This window comes from Diabrotica virgifera, chromosome 9, assembly GCF_917563875.1.
Source record: "Diabrotica virgifera virgifera chromosome 9, PGI_DIABVI_V3a".
In the NCBI taxonomy this organism is placed as follows: domain Eukaryota; kingdom Metazoa; phylum Arthropoda; class Insecta; order Coleoptera; family Chrysomelidae; genus Diabrotica; species Diabrotica virgifera.
Window position 1 is genome coordinate 1277214 of NC_065451.1, and position 20977 is coordinate 1298190.

At 31.6% G+C, this 20977-nt stretch overlaps 1 protein-coding gene across 7 annotated transcripts in view; it reads left to right on the plus strand.

Moving 5' to 3' along the window:
- The window catches only part of LOC114324911 (liprin-beta-1), a 114740-nt gene that overhangs the window by 92481 nt on the left and 1282 nt on the right, over positions 1–20977 (plus strand). For 4 of the 7 annotated variants that reach the window (XM_028272827.2, XM_050662856.1, XM_050662858.1 and 1 more), the window contains 4 exons: positions 5367–5614; positions 7962–8250; positions 12436–12712; positions 16663–16791. In XM_028272827.2, coding sequence (XP_028128628.2) covers positions 5367–5614; positions 7962–8250; positions 12436–12712; positions 16663–16791 — 943 coding nt within the window. The remainder of the gene's footprint in view (positions 1–5366; positions 5615–7961; positions 8251–12435; positions 12713–16662; positions 16792–20977) is intronic. The other 3 variants (XM_050662859.1, XM_050662857.1, XM_050662860.1) reach the window with 3 other exon arrangements.

The following is a 20977-nucleotide window of genomic DNA, read 5'->3' on the forward strand; positions in this document are numbered from 1 at the left end:
TGTTTTGTTTTGCGAGAAATCGCTGTTATGCAATTCCTCAAGTTCTTTGTTTATAACAATCTTATCGACATCCGGATCAACTGTTACCCAAAAAATTCGTGTTCTACGGGTCAAAATACATAAAAAAAACTTGGGTAAGTCCATCTGAATTAAGGAGGCCGTTGTACCCCCCCCCTGGCGACAGGACTATAAGTACTTTCAGCACATCACGTGCCATTATCAGAGCTTCCTAAAAGGACATTTACGTTAAGAGATTTTTTTATAAAAATAAGATTGAAAAAACTTACGTCCATAGGTATAAATCCTTCATAGAATAGCAATTGCTAAACATTAAAATGTATAGATACTGGGCCAAGCCACAGATCTCAGGCACCTCGGGTGTAAAAACCCTTGACAATTAAGGTGCTAGTACACTTTATAAGACCAAAACTAATCATTTTTTCCAAGAATTTTTTTCTCAGAACCTTTATTAAAAATGAACATAAAACTTTTTACATATTAATATTATCTAACTCTAAGCCAAGCCGCACACCAAAGAAACATGAAACGAAAAACATGAAACATGAAACGAAAAACATGTTTCATGAAAAGAAAACACTGCTAAAAAAATCTCAAAGTCCGCCTACTAATGAAACGAGTGTGATTCATACTCATGACACATTTTTATTTTCGGAGAGTCTCATAAATGGCCGGATATATATTTGTTTAGCAGTGGTTTATTTCCATGAAACGTAATTTACGTTTCATGTTTCTTTGATGTGCGGCCGGGCTTAGAGAGTACAAAAAATACATCTTTTTTCATTTATGATCGAGACCTCGAAAAATGATGGCGGACAGTTAATCTCAGGATTGAGATATCTGGAACAAAAAAATCGTACTGCATTTGAAAAAGGAAGGATTCTTACGTGACAATTTACCACAATTTGACCAAAAAATAGATAATAAATGTTTTTAACCATGAAAAACTGAAGAAAAATGGGCAATTTTTTCACAAAAATTTTTCAAATTTCCGTAAAATCTTTTTTTTGCGGAATTTTTCACTAACGGTGGTAAATGTCACGTAAGGAACCTTCCTTTTTCAAATGCCGTACGATTTAACTGTCCGCCATCGGAACTACTTTTTTTTGAGGCCTCTAGTTTTGGCGCCCTCTACAATATTAGTGTACGTGCATAAACGAAAAAAGATATATTTTTTGTATTCTCTAAGAGTTAGATATTAATATGTAAAAAAATTATGTTTATTTTTAATAAAGGTTCTGAGAATAAAAATCATAAAAAAATGCTTATTTTTGGTCTTCTAAAGTGTACTAGTACCTTAATAAAATTACATCTAAAATCTTTTATATTTTTAAAAGACAATATGGCTGCGCTACACCATTGTGAAAGTGTCTAGTGACAAGTGTGTCTAGTGAAAGAGTGAAAGCTACATCATTATAAAAGTTAATTTAGAGTGTCATTTAGCTCTTAAATCTTAATAATGATGAAAGGGAGTATAATGCTCTATTCCCCGCAGCTATCTTTGCTGAGACCTATTTTTTTATGTGGTTGTCATCTGTGATTACCTTATTCACATATTTAAACTCTTTTACTACTTCGAAGTTGTAGTCATTAATAGTTATGTCTCTTGTAGAATGAGCGGCTCCATCTAGATCTAGATCATTAGCAAAGGCCAACAATAGTTTTGATCCTCGATTCGCAACGGTGCTAAAGGGTCTTCTTGTCCTGATGTTATACTAAATGACATCAATGTTTTGTTTCCTATCCTTACTTTTGCATATGAGTCTGCTACGCAAATTTAAGTTAGCTCCACTAATTTTCTTGGTTATTTCCATTTTTAGCATTGCTAGCCATAGACTGTTTCTTTTTATCGAATCATATGCTTGCTGGAAATCTACGAAAATTTGGTGTACCTCTCAGGTTAATTTCCCTGTTTTTTTTTCTAATATTTTTTGTCGGATCGTAAATATGTTATCTATTGTTTTCCTTCCAGCATGAAAGCCGCATTGGTAGTCACTTAAGCCTTGGTTTTCTCGAAAGCGGCATCGACAAACTGCGACCGTAACACTGCGATGAATGACGTCAGATTACGGTGAAAATCTCAAGGTTCTTCACTGCGGCAATGAAATGTGTAAACTCAGCAAGTGGTGGCTTCCAACGCATCCTTGGAAACCACCGCTATTATTTTGCGTGGTACAGTTTTTTATGACGTCATTCATCGCAGTGTTACGGTCGCAGTTTGTCGGTGCCGCTTTCGAGAAAACCAAGGATTTAGAATGTCTTTAAAATACGGAGTGAGCCTATTTAGCACAAAGTTATCAGAAAACTTTTTTTAGTGTAAAAACTTAATAGTCAGGGATCCCAGGCCTATTTTCACCTTACTACTAACAAGCTAATTTTTCGTGAGTAGCTTCATTTTGACGAGACGCCCAACTTTTTTCCTTACAACAATTTTCGTATGTGGTAGATAACAAAGATAGCAGGGATAGTCCAATCGGGTTAGACGAATAACAGGCCTAACCTTGCATGCCGAGCTGCCCCAAATTTTATTTTTCTAATCTTTAGGGAGGGTCAATAGTAGTGTAAATTTAAAATGTCGACTGAATTCCGCCGTTGCGGTAGCCGTCATTTGCATTTTAAACGGGAACCGTTTTTGCTCAATATCTCCGCCGTTTTCAACTTCTCGACAAAAAGCATGAGAACTAAAATTGTTGAAAATGTGTTGAAATGTTGTTGAAAATATTCTATAATTTCTTTTATTACAATTTTTTTCGTGCGGTCGAGATTTTCGGAGTTATGGAGTTAACGAAATAATACAATAATTATGCTCTAACTGTCATTATTTTCCCCATAACTCTGAAAATATCGACCGCACGAAAAAAATTGTAATGAAAAAAATTATAGAAAATCACATTTTCAACAAGTTTAGTTCTCATACTTTTTGTCGAGAAGTTGAAAATGGCGGAGATATTAGGCTATTGATTATGTATTTTAGATAGGAACTTCAACGTTAACAGGGTTTTATTGTTTCATATAGTCAATGGACCCCTAAATATGAAAAAACCGCGGAATGCTACCATTTAAAGGGGTGCGTTTTTGAGAAAGGGGTGAATTAGTCTCTAGGCACAGGGCGAATTAAGGTTTGTTCTATGAACTTTTGGTGCAAATACGTCTACAGAAAAATTGTTCCAGGTTAAATTTACTATCGAAGTATCACATTTTACAGTCAAAACTACTTTTTTTACAAAAATATATTCAAAAGAAAAGCAAGAAAAAAACACGAAATATAGCAATTTTGTTTTTTGTCCCATAACTTTTTTCTACGGGAAGATAGGTATAGGCATTGGTTCAGAGAAAAAAAACTTCCATCATTTCTCTTTCAAATGACGTACGGTAGAAGTCTCTATGATTTACAGTTTCCAAAATATGATTTTTCAAAGTTCACCACTCAGAGCGATTTTGGGACATTTTCCTTGTTACTTCGCAAACATTATTCTGTAATTTTTTTTACGCAAACTTAGGCATATGCAATGTTACATTTAATAGAAAGAGAAGTCAATTACCTTTAAAAAGGTCTATCGTAGAATGATGTATAACTATTTTTGAGCAAGATATGGTTTTTCAAGGTTTTATACTTTTAATGATTTTTGATATATTTTACGATTATTTTTAAATTTCTCATTGTAACTTTTTTTATTGTATATTTAGGTATATATTGTGCAATAGAAAATAAAGCTTATTTTCTTTACTTTAAAATGGTGTATTGTAAACAATTATAGGACTATTTGTAAACAAGATATGCTTTTTCAAAGTGTTAAATATACACATGCAATAGGTTCCACTAAGTTGGAACCACATGGAGAACTTTTTTATTATTAACGTTATGAAAAAAAGTTATTCTTTATAAAACACTCTGCATAGTCTAAAACCTAAGATGCAATAATCAGATATAAAATTTTATCAATAGTGTACGAGGTATGTTAAAAAATATGAATTTCGCTCAATAGTAAAGTACCTTTATATTTCACAATATCGAAAAGTATTATTAAGAAAAGTTATTTGTAATTAAAAATGATGTTATAATATGCAGTTACATTCTTCTAATTGAAAAAAATAAAAAATTTTAAAATTTTTCTCAATTTACGGATACCCTTGGATATCCTAAGGATATCTTGTTTAAAAATAGTCCTAGAGTTTTTTGCAATACAGCATTTTGTAAAGAAAATATTCTTTTTTTTTAACAATGTATATAATACCTAAATGTACAAGAAAAAGAGTAATAATGAAAAATTTAAAAAATAATCATAAAAAATATCAAAAATCATTAAAAGTAGAAATCTTTGAAAAAGCATAACTTAAAAAGCTTAAAAATAGTCATACGGCCTTACACAATAGACCATTTTAAAGGCAATTGACTTCGCTTCCTACTAAATGTACCATTGCATATACCTAGAAATGCGCAGAAAAAAGTTACAGAACAATGTTTGCGAAATAATGGGGAAAATTGCCCAAAAATGCTGTGAGCGACGAACTTTGAAAAATCCAGTTTCGGAAACTTAACCTCCTAGAGGCTTCTACCAGACGTTATTTTAAAGAGGAAGGATGGAAGTTATTTTTCGCTGAAGCAATGCCTATACCTATATCTTTGTGAAAAAAAGTTATGGGGCAAAAAACAAAATTTCTTTCTTTCGTGTTTTTTTCTTGCTTTTCTTTTGAGTATATTTTTGTAAAAAAAATATTTTGGAATTTAAAATGTGATATTTCGATAGTAAATTTAACCTGGAAGAATTTTCCTGTAGACGTGTTTGTACCAAAAGTGCATAGAACTCACCCTAATTCACCCTGTGCCTAGGGACTAATTCACCCCTTTCTCAAAAACGCACCCACTTAAATGGTAGCACTCCACGGTTTTTTCAAATTTAGAGTTAGATTGACCATAAGAGACAATACAATCCCGTTAACGTTGTAGTTCCTTTTAGCTCCCTTATTTTGAACATAATCAACAGCCTATATTGAGCAAAAACGGTTCCCGTTTAAAATGAAAATGACGGCTACCGCAACGGCGGAATTCAGTTGAGATTTTAAATTTACAGTACTATTGACCCTCCCCAAAGATTAGAAAAATCAAATTTGAGGCAACTCGGCATGCAAGGTTAGGCCTGTTATTCGTCTAACAGTCTAACCCTACTGGACTATCCCTGTTATCTTTGTTATCTACCACATATGGAAATTGTTGTGAGGAAAAAGTTGGGCGTCTCGTTAAAATGAAGCTACTCACGAAAAATTAGCTTGTTAGTAGTAAATGGTGAAAATAGGCCTGGGATCCCTGACTATAACAACTATCACATTTTTTTTGTCTTACATTTTAGACCAGACAAACCTTTCTGCGAATGGGACACGGAGAACATATGCGACTGGTTGCAGGATCTGGGGCTGGACAGTTACGTGGCCGAAGCCAAACGGTGGGTACAGAACGGGCAGCATCTTCAGGAGGCCTCTATCGGCGAAATCGAGAAGGAGCTCAATATTAAAAACCCTCTGCACAGGAAAAAATTGCAGTTAGCGCTGATCGATACCCAAGCTAACGGATCCAGTGATCTTTATTTATCACAAGCAGGTATGTATTCTTCTTCTTTTTGTATAGACATGACTCTTGTCTTGTGTCTCATGACTCTTGTGTCTTACCATCGACTTTTAGAACGGTTTTAATCTCTGCTTTTTCTAGCATTCTTTTTGACCTTTGTGTCAGGTCGTATTTCTTCCAGGTTTGTCATTATTGTTCTGTTGACTGTTTGGTAAATTCTGCCCTTCATTTCTTCCCCGTTATTTTTTTTCCATATTGTTTCATTTGGGCTACCTGCGGCTCTGTTTGCTCTATTCACTTGATCTTCCATTTCTGGATGATTAACCTGAAACGTTAATAAAATCATTTATTTTTAGTAAAATTGTGGCTTATTTCCCATTAAAAATAGTTAATTACAAAAATGCCACAAGAAAATAGCTTCAGAACAACTTCCATTTCTGTTTCGAGCTTTCCATAGCTAGATAATTTGATGCCTAGATATTTAAAACCCCATCACTTGTTCTATTATCTGACCCTTCAGCTCTAATTTACATCTTAGTATAATTGGTGTTATATCAATTAACACGTTTTTTCTGGTGGTTATATTAAATTGGTGGAGCATACGTTGTAAATCATCTTCACTTCATTTCTCAACCACAAAATTTTCGACTGGGCGAAAAAAACTGTTAAAATATCAAAAATATTTAACCTATGACACATCTGATTTTTAATTTTTTTGAAGGTAAACGAGAATTTGTTCATTTGCCGAAAAAAATTCAACAGGGAACATCTTTTGGTACTTTCAAAAGGCGTCTTGAACATTATACCGAAAACAATTACTTATAACAGCAAAAATATCATGAATTTTCTGTTGTGGATTGTTAATATATTGATTATGTCTGTATTTAGCTGTGATTTTGTTTTATTTATTGTTGAAAAGCTTTCAATGAATAAAGGGTTTCGAAGATGTAGAATTTTTTGTCAAGTTCCTACCTCATTTGCCTTTAGTAGTGTCCCAGAATAAAATAATGAGTTAAGACAATCTATATAACAAATAATTTGTTCAACTAAAATAGTGGTGGTTGTCGATAGAATAAGAAATCTGTGACACAATCTTCACAATATTTCTAATCGAAAAATTAGTATTTTTAATGTGGAAATTTACATATTTTCTAATATAGTATTTCTTTACTTCAACACACTTGATTTAATGTTTTTCCACTAACTCAAATCAGCCTCTGAATTTAGATTCTGAAAAATTTTTCAAATATATGTTTCTGTGCCTATCAATTTTAGATTTGGCCCAAAAATATTTTTAAATAAAAAATTATGGTCTTCGAAGATGTAGATATTGATAAATCTCTGACGGAGTAAAATCTGGCGAACAAGGAGGATGTTCTGGCAATTAACACGAGAAATTTCGCAATTCCAAAACGCCTTTATGAAGAACATTCAACAAATTCATGTCTTCCTATCTTGTACACAAAACTTTCTATTAGTAAAGTTTTTGTGAAAAAAATATTTTTTCTTCTCTTTTGAGACTCCTACAGCCTTCGATGATATTTAATCAATGCCTACCGCAGTGGGAACACGTTGCGGAAAGAAAAAATAACTTTTTAATAACGCAAATGGATTAAATTATATTAATGCACCAAGTAAAAGATCAAGTAAGTGGAAGAAGACCTAAGAAGCATGAATAATAGTGCTAAAAATAGGAAATAATAGAAGAAAATATACTAAAATAGACTTGTAAATAAATATCAGATGGAGCAAGAACTGGCAAATATCAAGGATATTACAATTAACATATGAAATATTCCAATTCTAAAGCTGTCTTATGCTAAAATCTTTTTTAAAAATAGCGTTCCTCTACTTCAGAGATGGCTACAGCCTTCGTTGATATACAACTGATGTCCACCACCATTCAGACATATTGAAAAGAGAAAATATAAATCTCATAATGAGTTTAAATGGACTAGATGCACCAATTTAAAGACCAAGAAGCATGTTGAAGTTACCATTGAGGAGACAGATAGAAGAAGATCTAAGAATCATAAAAAATAATGCTAAAAATAGAACAGAATAGAGAAAAACAGTAGAAAATACGGCAAAAATTAACTCTAGATTTGACCCACAACGTTTTGCAGTCACGAATTTTTCGAGATGAAGGTATAGATAAACGTCAGATGGAACAAAATCTGGCGAATAAGGAGGATATCCTAACAATTAACATGTGAAATTTTCCAATTCCAAAACACATTGGTGATGACCATTCCTACCTTGCACAAAGCTTTCCTATACTAAAATCTTTTCATCAATGTCTATCAAGAGAACATATTGAGAAGAAAGAACGTAACGTCTTAATAGTGTATATCAACTAATTTACTCGTTTTTTTTTTAGGAAAACTGGATACAGCTTGGGTCTTGCGATGGTTGGACGATACGGGCTTGCCGCAGCACAAAGAAAACTTCCTCATCAATAGGGTAGACGGCAGAGTCCTTCACAGACTGACCATGGACGATTTGGCGCTCTTGCACGTCACGTCCATGCTACACGTTGCCAGTATTAAGAGAGGAATCCAAGTATTACGGGAGAATAATTACGAGGCTGGGTGTTTGCAAAGGAGGTCTTTGCCTGATGACCCAGATCCGCCGACATTTAAACAAATTTCTCTATGGACCACGCACAGGTAATAAAAATAATTCTTTCTTTGCTCAGAGATACGTTGTACGGTTGTACTTATTTTAACAGTTCAATGTTAAACGTGAGTAGGTCGGAAAACATTAGCTGACCACGCAAGGCTGTATAGCATAATATCCCAAACATTACACATCTTATTTTTTTACTTTTCTACCTACGCGCAGAAAAGGATTGAATTGATTTAATCATGAAATATCTGATAAGGTTACTAAATAATTATCCAATTGAAATAATGCCACACGGTCACACTAAGACCTGGTTCGGCATTTATTTGGGCCTCGTCAGCCAGTGGCAGATCAAACACAGTTTTGGAGTGATGAAGACACTCAATGTAAAATGATGATTTTTGGCACTCTCAACCTATATATCCTTCTCGAATGTAAATAGTAAAAGAAGTGGTTTGTACATTCTTTAGGTTGATTTATGTCCAGTAGTCATTCTTACTAAAATTTTAGACACAATAATGCACAGAATTTAGTGCTTTTGTATATTGTATATGGGTCCTTTTGGTAGCATGCTGTATTTTATTATATAACTAGCTGACCCGGCTAGTCCAGGGCCCATATGTTTTGAGATGGACGTTGAGAGGTGACTCAAATTTTTTTGCAGAAATTGCTTGAAAATTAATCAGATAATAATATTTGAGTTATCCTCCCTCTCAAAAAGGTCCGGAACATTGTTTAAATAATTAAAATGTCAAAAAATGAAGGAAAAATTCGATTTTTTTCTTCGTTTTTTGATTATAACTTTAAAAGTATTCATTTTCCAGAAAAGATGTACTGACATAAAAGTTGCGTAATTAAATTTTCTACAATATAGAATTAGTTTAAAGTTGAAAAAATGGTCACCCTTGTTGCAAAATAGCAATAATTGCGAAAAAAACCATACAAAATCAAGTATTCGCATTTTACGTTTTTCGACCATTTATGCTACACTTATGACCTTCATATTTCACCCAGAAAAACTTTATGATACATTAAAACAATACTGTAAATTTCATTAAGACCGGTTCAATAGATTTTGCAAAATAAATTTTGCAATCCAGCCTGCAATTCATTTTTTCAAAATGTTACAGGACTGAAAATAAAGCAGATAGCAAGTTGAAATTTTTTTTGCATATAGAAGTGTACTGTACCTTTCATTTGCAATTTGCAAAATTAAAATCGATTAACTACCACGGCGTCAGGAATTTTTTTAAATAAACATTAATTATTGGTGCTACGCGCAGGACAGCGGTGTTCGATTCACATGAAGTTGATTTCCACCAAAATTTCTTCCAATTTTCATCTAATATATTATTTTCTTACTCTATATTTTGTTGTATTTTATTATTTTAATTCCCAAAAATCAAACTAATTTTATTATTGTTTGTGAAATATTGTTTAAACAATTGTATATGTTTAAAAATAATAAACTTTTATTCTCAAGTTAAAATATATGAACAGAGAAAGTTTTTGCTAAAAAAAGAAGTGTTATTTCAAAGGATAGAGTATGTGTTTTTATTTTGCAATAAACAAATTTATTTATTTATATCGAAATGTAATAAAAATTAAAATGCATCAATAGTTATCAAAGGTCATTGGAATGCCCAATCAGAGCAAACTATCCGGTGTCCTGCGCGAAACACCAATAATTAATGTTTATTTAAAAAAATTCCTGACGCCGTGATGGTTAATCGATTTTAGTTTTGCAAATTGCAAATGAAAGGTAAAGTACACTTCTATAAGCAAAAAAAATTTCAACTTGCTATCTGCTTTATTTTCAGTCCTGTAACAGTTTGAAAATTTTTTTCGCGAAAGCTGGATTGCAAAATTTATTTTGCAAAATGTATTGAACCGATCATAATGAAATTTACAGTATTGTTTAATTGTATCATATAGTTTTTCTGGGTGAAATTTGAAGGTCCTAAGTTTAGCATAAATGGTTAAAAAACGTAAAATGCCGATACTTGTTTTTGTATAGTTTTTTCCCAATTATTGCTATTTTGCAACAAGGGTGACTATTTTTTAAATTTTCAATCAACTCTATATTGTAGGAAATTTAATTACACAACTTTTATGTCAATACAACTTTTCTCGGAAATGATTACTCTTAAAGTTATAATCAAAAAACCAAGAAAAAAATCGAATTTTCCTTCATTTTTTGACATTTTAATTATTTAAACAATGTTCCGGACCTTTTTGAGAGGGAGGATAAATCAAATATTATTATTTGAGTTATTTTCAAGCAATTTCTGCAAAAAAATTTGAGTCACCTCTCAACGTCCAAATGTACTAATATTTTTACAGATGCGCCCTGGTCTAGGCAGATTTCGTACTGCCTCAATAGATAAAAACAAATTTTTGTATACAATAAACTTAAAATAAACAAAAGGAATTCGTAATTAATAAACAAAAAATGATTGATGTGAATGAGGTTTTATTATTATTTTTAATGAATTACACATGATATTTGAAGTAATAAAGTTTAGTTAGAAGTAACAAAATAAAATTTGTAGTGCAACAGTTACAATCTTAAATTTGTTTATCTTATAATGAATATAACAGCTTTATTTTATTTACATTCAAAACAACCCTGTATTTATAATTTTTTCGGGGTTGTTCAACTATATAGGTGTTGATTAATCGAAATAAAATTAAATAAAATTTCATAAAATTGAATAAAAGTAAATAAAAATAAATAAATAAAAAAATAAATAAATAAATTAAAAAAAATAAATGTAAAAAATTAAATAAAATAAAATAAACAAAAATAAATAAAATTTATAATTTGCTCCTTATTCTTTTCGTGTGCTCAGAATTTTTGTTCTGCTTGCCGTTCGTCAGAAAAGTTCGGTTTAGAGATATTTTTTGAAAGTTTCGAAAAATTAAAAAATTCATATTTTGCCCAATTTAAGTCCAAAAGTTAAACAGTTGCACTTTTCTTCGATGAAATTTGTTTCGGAGGCGTATGGCAACAAACACTGCGACCGGAGAATTTTATATTTATGTATATAGATGTTAAATATTTAAATGGCTATTAAAAAATATCGGTTGGTGATAGAAAAGTTAAATTTTAGGACTGAATGTATCTTTTGGTTCTACATCATATAAAATTAAAAAAGAACACTTTGCCCAAAAAAATAAAAAATAATTATTGGGGGGCAAGCCGCCTTTTTACTTAGTTTGGTCGTGCCAACTCAGAAACCTTCCCAGTTTCATGTACAACAACTTTCATTAAGGTCATCATATGATCAAATGCATAGTTTGCGAGTCTATAATGTACATAATCAAGTATATTCAAATGGGAAATAAGCCACAATTTTACCTAAAAATGATTTTATTAACGTTTCGACGCTTAAGTCGGGTGTCGTTGTCAAAATACAAAATAATATTAAATTTAATATTATTTTGTATTTTGACAACGACACCCGACTTGGGCGTCGAAACGTTAATAAAATCATTTTTAGGTAAAATTGTGGCTTATTTCCCATTTGAATATACTTGATTATAAAAATGCCACAAGAAAATAGCTTCAGAACAACATATAAGGTACATACATACATACAAACATTCATTTTTATTCATATAGAAGAGGTAATATTTAGATGTCTGTTAAAAAATAACGGTTGGTGATAGAAAAGTGAAAATTTAGGGGTGAATGTATCTTTGGTTCTACATCGTATAAAATTAAAAAAGAACAGTTTGTCCAAAGAAATAAAAAATAATTTTGGGGGGCAAGCCCCCTTTTTACTTAGTTTGGCCATACCAACTCAGAAACTTTCCCAGGTTCATGTACAACAACTTTCATTAGGGTCATCATATGATCAAATGCATAGTTTGCGAGTCTGTAAGGTACATACATACATACAAACATTCATTTTTATTTATATAGATTGTACTCTTTACCCTCTCCCTCCCCTTTCCAACGTCTCATACGGCATCCGTTTGGTAGCTGTAAACGTGACACCGCAAGGAGCAGTTCGGAGGTCGTAAAATGAACAGAAAGGACTTATATATATTTTATTCAAAATTTCCTAGATCTGGGGAAAAATATGTCAAAATGACCCGTTTTTTATGTTAAAATACTCCGTTTTTCCCCAAATCTACGAAATTTTATTTTTTTGGTCCCGTAACGGTATTGCCCCTTTACTTATATTAATGCCTTTTACTTTAATATAACATTGTAATTTTAGGGTAATGGAATGGTTGAGGGCGGTCGACCTGGCGGAATACGCCCCCAATTTACGTGGGGCCGGTGTCCACGGCGGTCTCATGGTGCTAGAACCTAAATTTAACGCCGACTTAATGGCGGCGCTGTTGTCAATACCTCCAGGCAAAACTCTGTTGAGGCGGCATCTCAATACGCATTTCAAAGAACTTCTGGGTAAGGATATTATCCAAGAGAAAAGAGAAGCGGAATCGACGATGGGGTATGTTCCTTTGACTCCGTCGTTGAAACTTAAGGTAAAGGTAAAGGACTCTTTTTTGTATATTTTATCTCATAAAATAGTAGTATGTGATTCATTTAGAGGTACTTGTTTTTAAGGGGGGGGGGTACGGTTTGAAATCAACATATCAAGCACATTTTTGTGATTTTTTTTAAGCTATGGTAAAATTATTTTATTTTTAAATTAAATAAACACATTAACTGGATCATACGGAACAAAAAATTCAATAAAAATTAATTAGCTTATGAGTTTCATGAGGTAACAACGTCGAGTTTTTTTATTTTTTATGTTTGGTATCACTCAGAAGTCTAAAATACGAAATTTTTCCTGTATTGACCGCCTACATCCTGTGACATTACACCTCTAGACTTTTTCCTTTGGGGCTACCTAAAGTCCAAAGTCTACATGAATAAACTGGTAACAATTGATACATTGGAGGCCAATATTACTTAAATCATTGGTCAAATACCAATCAAAATGCTGGAACACGTCATCGGGAATTGGAACTTCAGAATGAATCGTCTTAACCGCAGTCACGGCCAGCATTTAAAAGAAACTATAAGAAGTAATTGAATCGCTTATTGTATAAAGGGAATAAATCCACTTCTGTACGAAATTAAAGTGAGATATACATTTTGTTAAACTAACGTCTAGACCTGGATCCCGCGTAAGAAAGAAAAGTTGATTAATAGCAAGCTGAAAATTTGTTAATAGCTTAACGGTGTCTAGTCGGACAAACTTTGATGCACGGGAACACTGGAACAGGGGAAGTTTTAACTGTGGAGCCTGATAAACGTGTCGTCCTGACAAGTTTATGATTGTGAAAAATAGCAAGTTGTTTTTAAGTTTATTCGATAGCCAACGTTATGTAATATATGCGAAAATGTTTGTCCGATAAAAATGTTGGGCATTTTAACGAGTCCGACACGTAGAACATGTCACATCACAGGAATTATGTTGGTGATGAATAGCAGTCTGATTTTTGCATGAGAGTTTAATGAAAGGTTAAAAAAGCAATTGGAAGTTCAGTCGGACAAAATTAATGGGAAGTTTTCGTAGTCGGACATTCTAAACAGGTAAGATATAGACAAAAATGCTGGTGATAAATAGCTTTCCGACAAAGACGAAATTTAATTAAGTAAATTATTCCTTACCAAGAATGACTGTTGTCGGAAAAAAATAAGGGGTAGATTTTGTAGTCGGACAATTTAAAAAAATAATTTTTGAAATTTCAATAAGGGGTGATTATTCTATGTCAAAAGTACCTGCAATCAATTACAATCGATATCTGTCGATTTATGTCAACATCATTTAGATACCTCACTGTAATACATTTATAGTAAATCAGGCAAATTATATTATGGATTGAGTGGTCTAGCTATCTTTGTCTGCCACATGCGCGGGATCGCTTGGTTAAAAGAGATAGATAGACCACCTATCGACTTTTTGCACTGTATTCCTTGTCTACGCTTATGTCTACATTTCCATTTAAGAAAGACTGTCACTTCTGACAATAATTCATAATAAATTGCAATCGTAACTTCAAATTTAAACTAATCGATTTATTTTGGCAGCAAATTATTTCTTGCCATGTGACATATTAATTACATTATTATTTCATTTGTAGAAAGTTGAGAAAAATTACGTTATACAATTTTAGTAATAATTTATTTAGGTACCCTTTTTCAATCAAGCAAAGCATTCTAACACGAAGAATGATATTCAATAGAACTTTCACAATTATCTGGCAACTGAACCTCATTGAATTGATGACCAAGTATTTTACTAACTTTGTAAAATGTTCGAAAATTACTCAAAAATGTTCCGTTGAATGGTTTCACTTTTGATTTGGCGACTTAAAATTTAAACTGTTGACACTCAAAAATAGACACAAAAACACTCCATAGTTAATATAAATTTTAATTTCCAACACACGTGGCAAACAGAAACTCAGAGACCATGTACTTTCAAATACTACTTTGTATAGCACAAAGTGTCACACTGACAAATGCAGCCTTCTAATACATACTTCTAAGCATAATGTGTCATATTTACGTCTATTCTTATAAGCACCGTAGTTTTAGACTCTTCACATTTTTCAATGTCGTTTACAGGGTTAAGATTTGAGTATGGAAAAAAATGTATACAACGTTTTTTGTAGGAAATTTTCCGTACTTTCTGATGCGCCTAATTAGAAAACCCTAAGAGATTGCTTTCACATGTTCTTTAACATTTTTTATTGTCAATTTGAGAATATCTAGAACAAACTCGACCCAAAAAAATAATTGTTTTGCAATATATACATGCATTGATATTTACCTCACTGTTTTTGGAGTGTGCATGTATATATATGCACATGCAAATATGTGAATATAAATAATAATATACAACTAAAATAGCTTTATCAATATGTGACTAAGTCATTCTGAAAAAATGTTTTTTATTTATTTCCTTCGATTTGCCCAAACTTTTTGTCCGACATATAACTTTTTGCGTTACAAAATATAATTTGTACATTAACAAATCAAAATTAGCTTGCTATTTATCACCAACATTTTTGTCTATATCTTACATGTTTAGAATGTCCGACTAGGAAAATTTCCCATTCATTTTGTCCGACAGAACTTCCAATTGCTTTTTTAACCTTTTATTAAACTCTCATGCAAAAATCAGACTGCTATTCATCACCAACATAGTTCCTGTGATGTAACATGTTCTACGTGTCGGACTCGTTAAAATGCCCAACCTTTTTGTCGGAGAAACATTTTTTAACATATTATATAACATTGGCTATTGAATAAATTTAAAAACAACTTGCTATTTTTCACCATCATAAACTTGTCAGGACGACACGTTTATCATGCTCCACCGTTAAAACTTCCCCTGTTTCAGTGTTCCCGTGCATCAATGTTTGTCCGACTAGACACCGTTAAGCTATTAACAAATTTTCAGCTTGCTATTAATCAACTTTTTTTTCTTACGCGGGATCCAGGTCTAGTCGACGGAAAGGAAATTTGTATCTCTCACCATACGCGAACAATCGCACGATAAAATATTTGTTGAGCGTATAAAGGGAATTAGTCCGGGACTCATTACCTTTATACAATAATTCTTGTTGCGCCTCCATCGTTTGTGGCATTTTGTTTACAGAGTCGTTTATTTTATTACTTCGATTTAGTTAGTCTTACGATGTATTTTAGGTCTTGTTTGTAATAATAAACCTTTTTTTATAAATAAATAAATTATTTAACTGTAGAAAAGCAGCACTTTTTCGTCTTTTATTCATTGATTGTAAAAAGGAATCAAGTCCCATCCTTTAAAAACTACTTTTTGGCCTTAATCGTTTTCAAAGCCAAGTTTGTTGTATCGCATGTCACTCTACTGGTCTCCTTCTATATTTCATCTGTAGAACAAAATTTGATAGTTCATCAAGTTTCTAAACTAAATAGTTTTTTTCGTTTTTCTCAAAAGTAAATATTGTGGACTTATACCCTTTATACAATAAGCGCTTCAATTGTAAAGAATGATTATTTTGTATGATAATAAAGATTTTCAAATAAAATTAATTTTTTCATTGTTTTTTCTTATTGAAAAAAGTACCTCTAAATGAATCACCCGTTATAAATAAATAAATAATAAATGTATACAGAGTGCACCAAACACCGGGATACGTATATTTTGCAATATGGAGATTTCAAATTTAATGCTTGTAATGTTGCCAGATCTACCATTTTCCTCATATAATTAGTCACTTTGAGTTTTTCAACACAACACTCTGTATACTGTATTATTATTGGAATCCTCGCTTCAATTCGAGTTCAACCATATTATGTAACACTGGGTATTTTATCTGGCCACGAAGATGTTAAATAAATAAAACTTCTTAGTGCCAAATAGTTTCGAAGTAATTTAGTAAATATAGAATGCTGAAAATATAGGTTTAGTGATCGTAATTTTGATTGAACTTTTTAGGTAACAAAGAAATCGCAGTTTTCTTTAAAAAGAAAAAAGTCGAAAGGAGAGGGCGACTATGGAGATCTGGTTTGTCCGTTGAATCCAGAAAAAACAGGTGAAATGACAGGTCTTAACAGCTCGACGGGTGTAAGTGACTAACTTCCTAACATCTTTAAACATTTAAGAAAGAGTATTACCAATTCACAATATATAATATAATTATTTCGTTACTAAATCTCTTAAAAATGTAATTTCTAGGAAAATGTGATACTAATATCACTAGAGAAGAAAAAAAGGCTCTATGACATAAATATTTTGAGATGTATACCAAAATATTCCATTTTTATTATGAATATATACTATCTGTCAAATTTACAGTTCCTAAATTTAACAAAATCACCATAAATGGTGCACAGATACTCCAAAATTTTAGTAGGAACGGAAACACACGTCTTATCAACGAAAAAAAAACAATATCCTAGAATTTCTAAAAGAAATTCTTAATAACACATATAAAAATCAATATACGACATTTGTATACGGATAGAGGATAATTTTTGACCCTTATACCTAATCCTATTGAACTATTATCTAAAAAATACTCTTTACTAAATGTTAACAAAACGTTACTTCCGTTTCATATTTTCAGTTTTTAAATATGAATATATTACTGTCGAAATTGTAAGTTATTTTCCTAGGATAGTTTTTTCTAGTTCGCATTCATATAGACCAGCAGCAAATAGAAGAAGAACAGCCATGTCGGAGGTAGCGAAAAAGTATATAGAAACAGTACATATATTCTTTTTCTCATGATCATCTTTCAGTGCGTCACAGTTTTTCGATTTCTTTCTAACGCATTAAATTGTATGTGACAGAAAAAAAGGCACGTGGGTGATTACATTTCGTCGGTGACATTTATAACATTTATTCTAGTTATTTTAGTTGTCGATAGATGGCGCCATAATAAAAAATATTTTTTTTTAATTAGATAATAATATTACAAATATAATCTGTATAATTTATAAGACTATACAAATCAAAGAAAATACCATTTTATAAATGCAAGAAACACATTTGATTTGTTTTTATTCCAAATTGAAAATAAAATGTGACGGATTGTCAGATTTAACTAAAATGCCATGTTAGAATAAATGTCATAAATGTGTATTATCACAGACTTACCCTTTTCCTATCATTTGTTACGCACTGAAAAATGATCATGAAAAGGACAATACCTAAAGAGACGTCAATACTGTTTCGATGAAGAATGTAAGAATGTTTTGGCAATAGGAAATAGAGCAAAACTACAAAGAGACAGAAAGTACCCAAAATACGATCGAAAACTATGTTGCTAGAAGAGATGTTAAAAGAATTGGCAAAACAAGAAAAGAGAACAGCTAGAAAAGCAATTGAAAAACATAGAAGCCTACATAAACAAAGAGGTAAAGAATTTCTATTACAAAGTTAAGAAATCCAGAGAAACTAAAAAGAATCATACAAAGTATTGCAGAAACAAAGAAGGTTTATTTCTAGGAGAAACAACAGAAAAATTAAACATGGAAAATTAAACAAATGGAAAAGAATTACGGCAAAAATACGAGCCTGAGCTAGATGGCTTGGTCACATTCTACGAATGCCAAAGAACTGAAATATTAAAATAATACTGAAGGAGAGAGAAATGGGGAAAAAAGAAGATGCCGTCTAAAGAACAAATGTTTGGAAGCAGTAAAGCAAGACTTCAGAAATCGTGTAAGAAAATCGTGAAGAGAAAAGCAAGGAACGTGAAAAAGTGGAAGGAAATAAACATTTTTTTTTTGAACCCAGAGGCCTACAAGGACTGTAGAGCTGTTGTACATGTACTCATATAGACCAACCTTCCAGGTAATCGTATTTCACTTCTGAATGACTGTCCATATAATGTTTTCGAAAGAATGTGAAGTCAAATGACTAGAACATCAATAGAAGTCATTATAAGTATTTCTGAAGAAATATAAGAAGAGTAGAAGTAAGGGAACTAGAGACAGTGTGGTTAGACTGGAGAGTGAAATGCAGAAATATAAAGTCTTCCTTCAACAAAAACCTTCAACGTATCAATAAGCGCCAGGATTATTAACATTGGCAGTAATAAGGGAAGCTTATGTTTAGTAGCGTCTTTGAAAAAGGGTTTTCGAAAATTATTACATAAAAAATTCTTTTAAACTAATCCATCATTCAAATAACTTACAATTCATAAAAAATACAGTTATCTACGTTTAAATACACTTTAAATAATATCAGTAAACCGGAAGTAATGTTTTTATTAGTGTAGTGAACTGCATAATAACAACAAATTGATAACAGGTGTTGGTTATAAAAAAACCTCGTTTTTATTACATGCTTTCATGGACATAGATCCCAGAGATTTTGATAATTCATTGTTAAAGCTTTAAAAAAAGTTACTAAAGGCCTAATAGGTTTGTTTAAAATTAAAAAATTACGAAAAAAAGGTCTTTGTAGGTTGTATTGTAGGTGAAGCAGATAGAAAGTGATATCAACCACAATTTTGGGGTAATATAGAGGAAAAACAAATTTTTTTATGGTTACTTTCTATCTATTTTCGATGAACAACTGTAGTACATTTTTAATACAAGGGCTTGTTCATTAGTTTGTTATTAAAAAATTGTTATGTTACGTTTTTACAATGTATTAAACGTGTGCTTCCTGATAAATTACAAAGATCTTTTGCTAGAAATATTTTTGAATTTGGTAGTTATAGAAATATGAAATAATAATCATTTCAATTTTATTCATTTATAATCAAATTTACTTCGTCAATCACGTTGATGGATAGGGAACTTGCACATTTTTTTATTACATAATATTGTTCAGTTTTGTTTAAAAATGAGATTTCGAAAATTTTACTCTTCAAAAACTCATAATAACTTAGAAATACAAATTTAAAGTCTTTTGTATTTTAAAATAGTTCAAACGACCCGTGACGTCACATAGTTTAACTTTACGGTTATATTTATATTTATGATTATATGTAGGTGTATTCTTTTCTTCTTCTTTAGTTTATTGGCCTCCATCTATTCGGGTATTTAGCCAGCTCATCGTCGCCGAATAAGGGAAAAATATTTATATTCTAATGACATTTATCGTATGTCATTGTAATAATATATACCACTTTGTTGAGATTGGAGTTTGATACAGTTTTTGAAGGAAAGGAAAGAAGTTTTACTATGGAAAATAAAAGAAAACACCATATGTGTTGTTTAGTGCCATTTTCTAAATGTACAAGTTTTCTATGGATTTAAAATAGTTCAAACGATCACCGTATTTTCTACTGACGTTTATTATACAATTTTGTTTACTTTGTTGGTGCAGAATGTAAACATATAATCATATGACGTCACGACGCGTTTTGGACTAGCTGCAATAATTTGAATTTAGAATCGTCTTTAGGGGCCAAACGGAACACAAAAACAACTTTTTTTATCTTGGATACATGTTTTAAATTATGTCCTGTTGTGATTTATAACATTTTTTTCGAATTTAAAATTTTATGCAAGTTCCCTATTGCCACTCATATGTACGTTTGATTGCCTAACTTGGGTAATCAACTGGATTACAGATTTATTAATAGGGCTTTTCATTCACAGTCATTTGTTTCGAGCTTCTGTCATGTGTCACATAATATTAATTTATCTACGTCGTACGTTATTGGTATGTACCAATGATACAAACCAAAGACGTATGACGTAGATATATTAATATTATGTGACACATGACAGAAGCTCGAAACAAATGACAATCGATGAAAAGCCCTATACTGCAGTTCTGCCATAATATCACTGGTATGTATTTGTGATTGCATAAGAGCGTTTTTATCACTTTGTATCAAATTTATTATATATTTTTTGCTCCAAATCTTCATATTTCTCTTTTAGATCGAATGTTGTGTAACATACTGTTCCAGAAACTATATTTTTATAATTACCAAAAACACTCTTGTTAACGTACTGTACTGTAGTCTTTGCAGTAGCATAGAGTAGTGAAGTTTGCGCGTATTAATTAGTTATAGACGATGTAGAGTGGCTTTTTGTCTGGTTTTAGTGAGTTTTTATTAGAATTAGATAGCAATGGCCTGATAACACTTCATCGATTGCATTTATATGTATTTTTACACGATTTTTATCATATTACATCGATTTAATGAACCGGGAGTTCTGAATACCCATTTTGACTGAATTGGAGTGTAATGTGGTATCTACACTCATCATAAATAGTTGGATTTCACATCAAATATGATATTTTTAGTTACAGTTACTTAAAATATCTTGTTTCTTTTAAT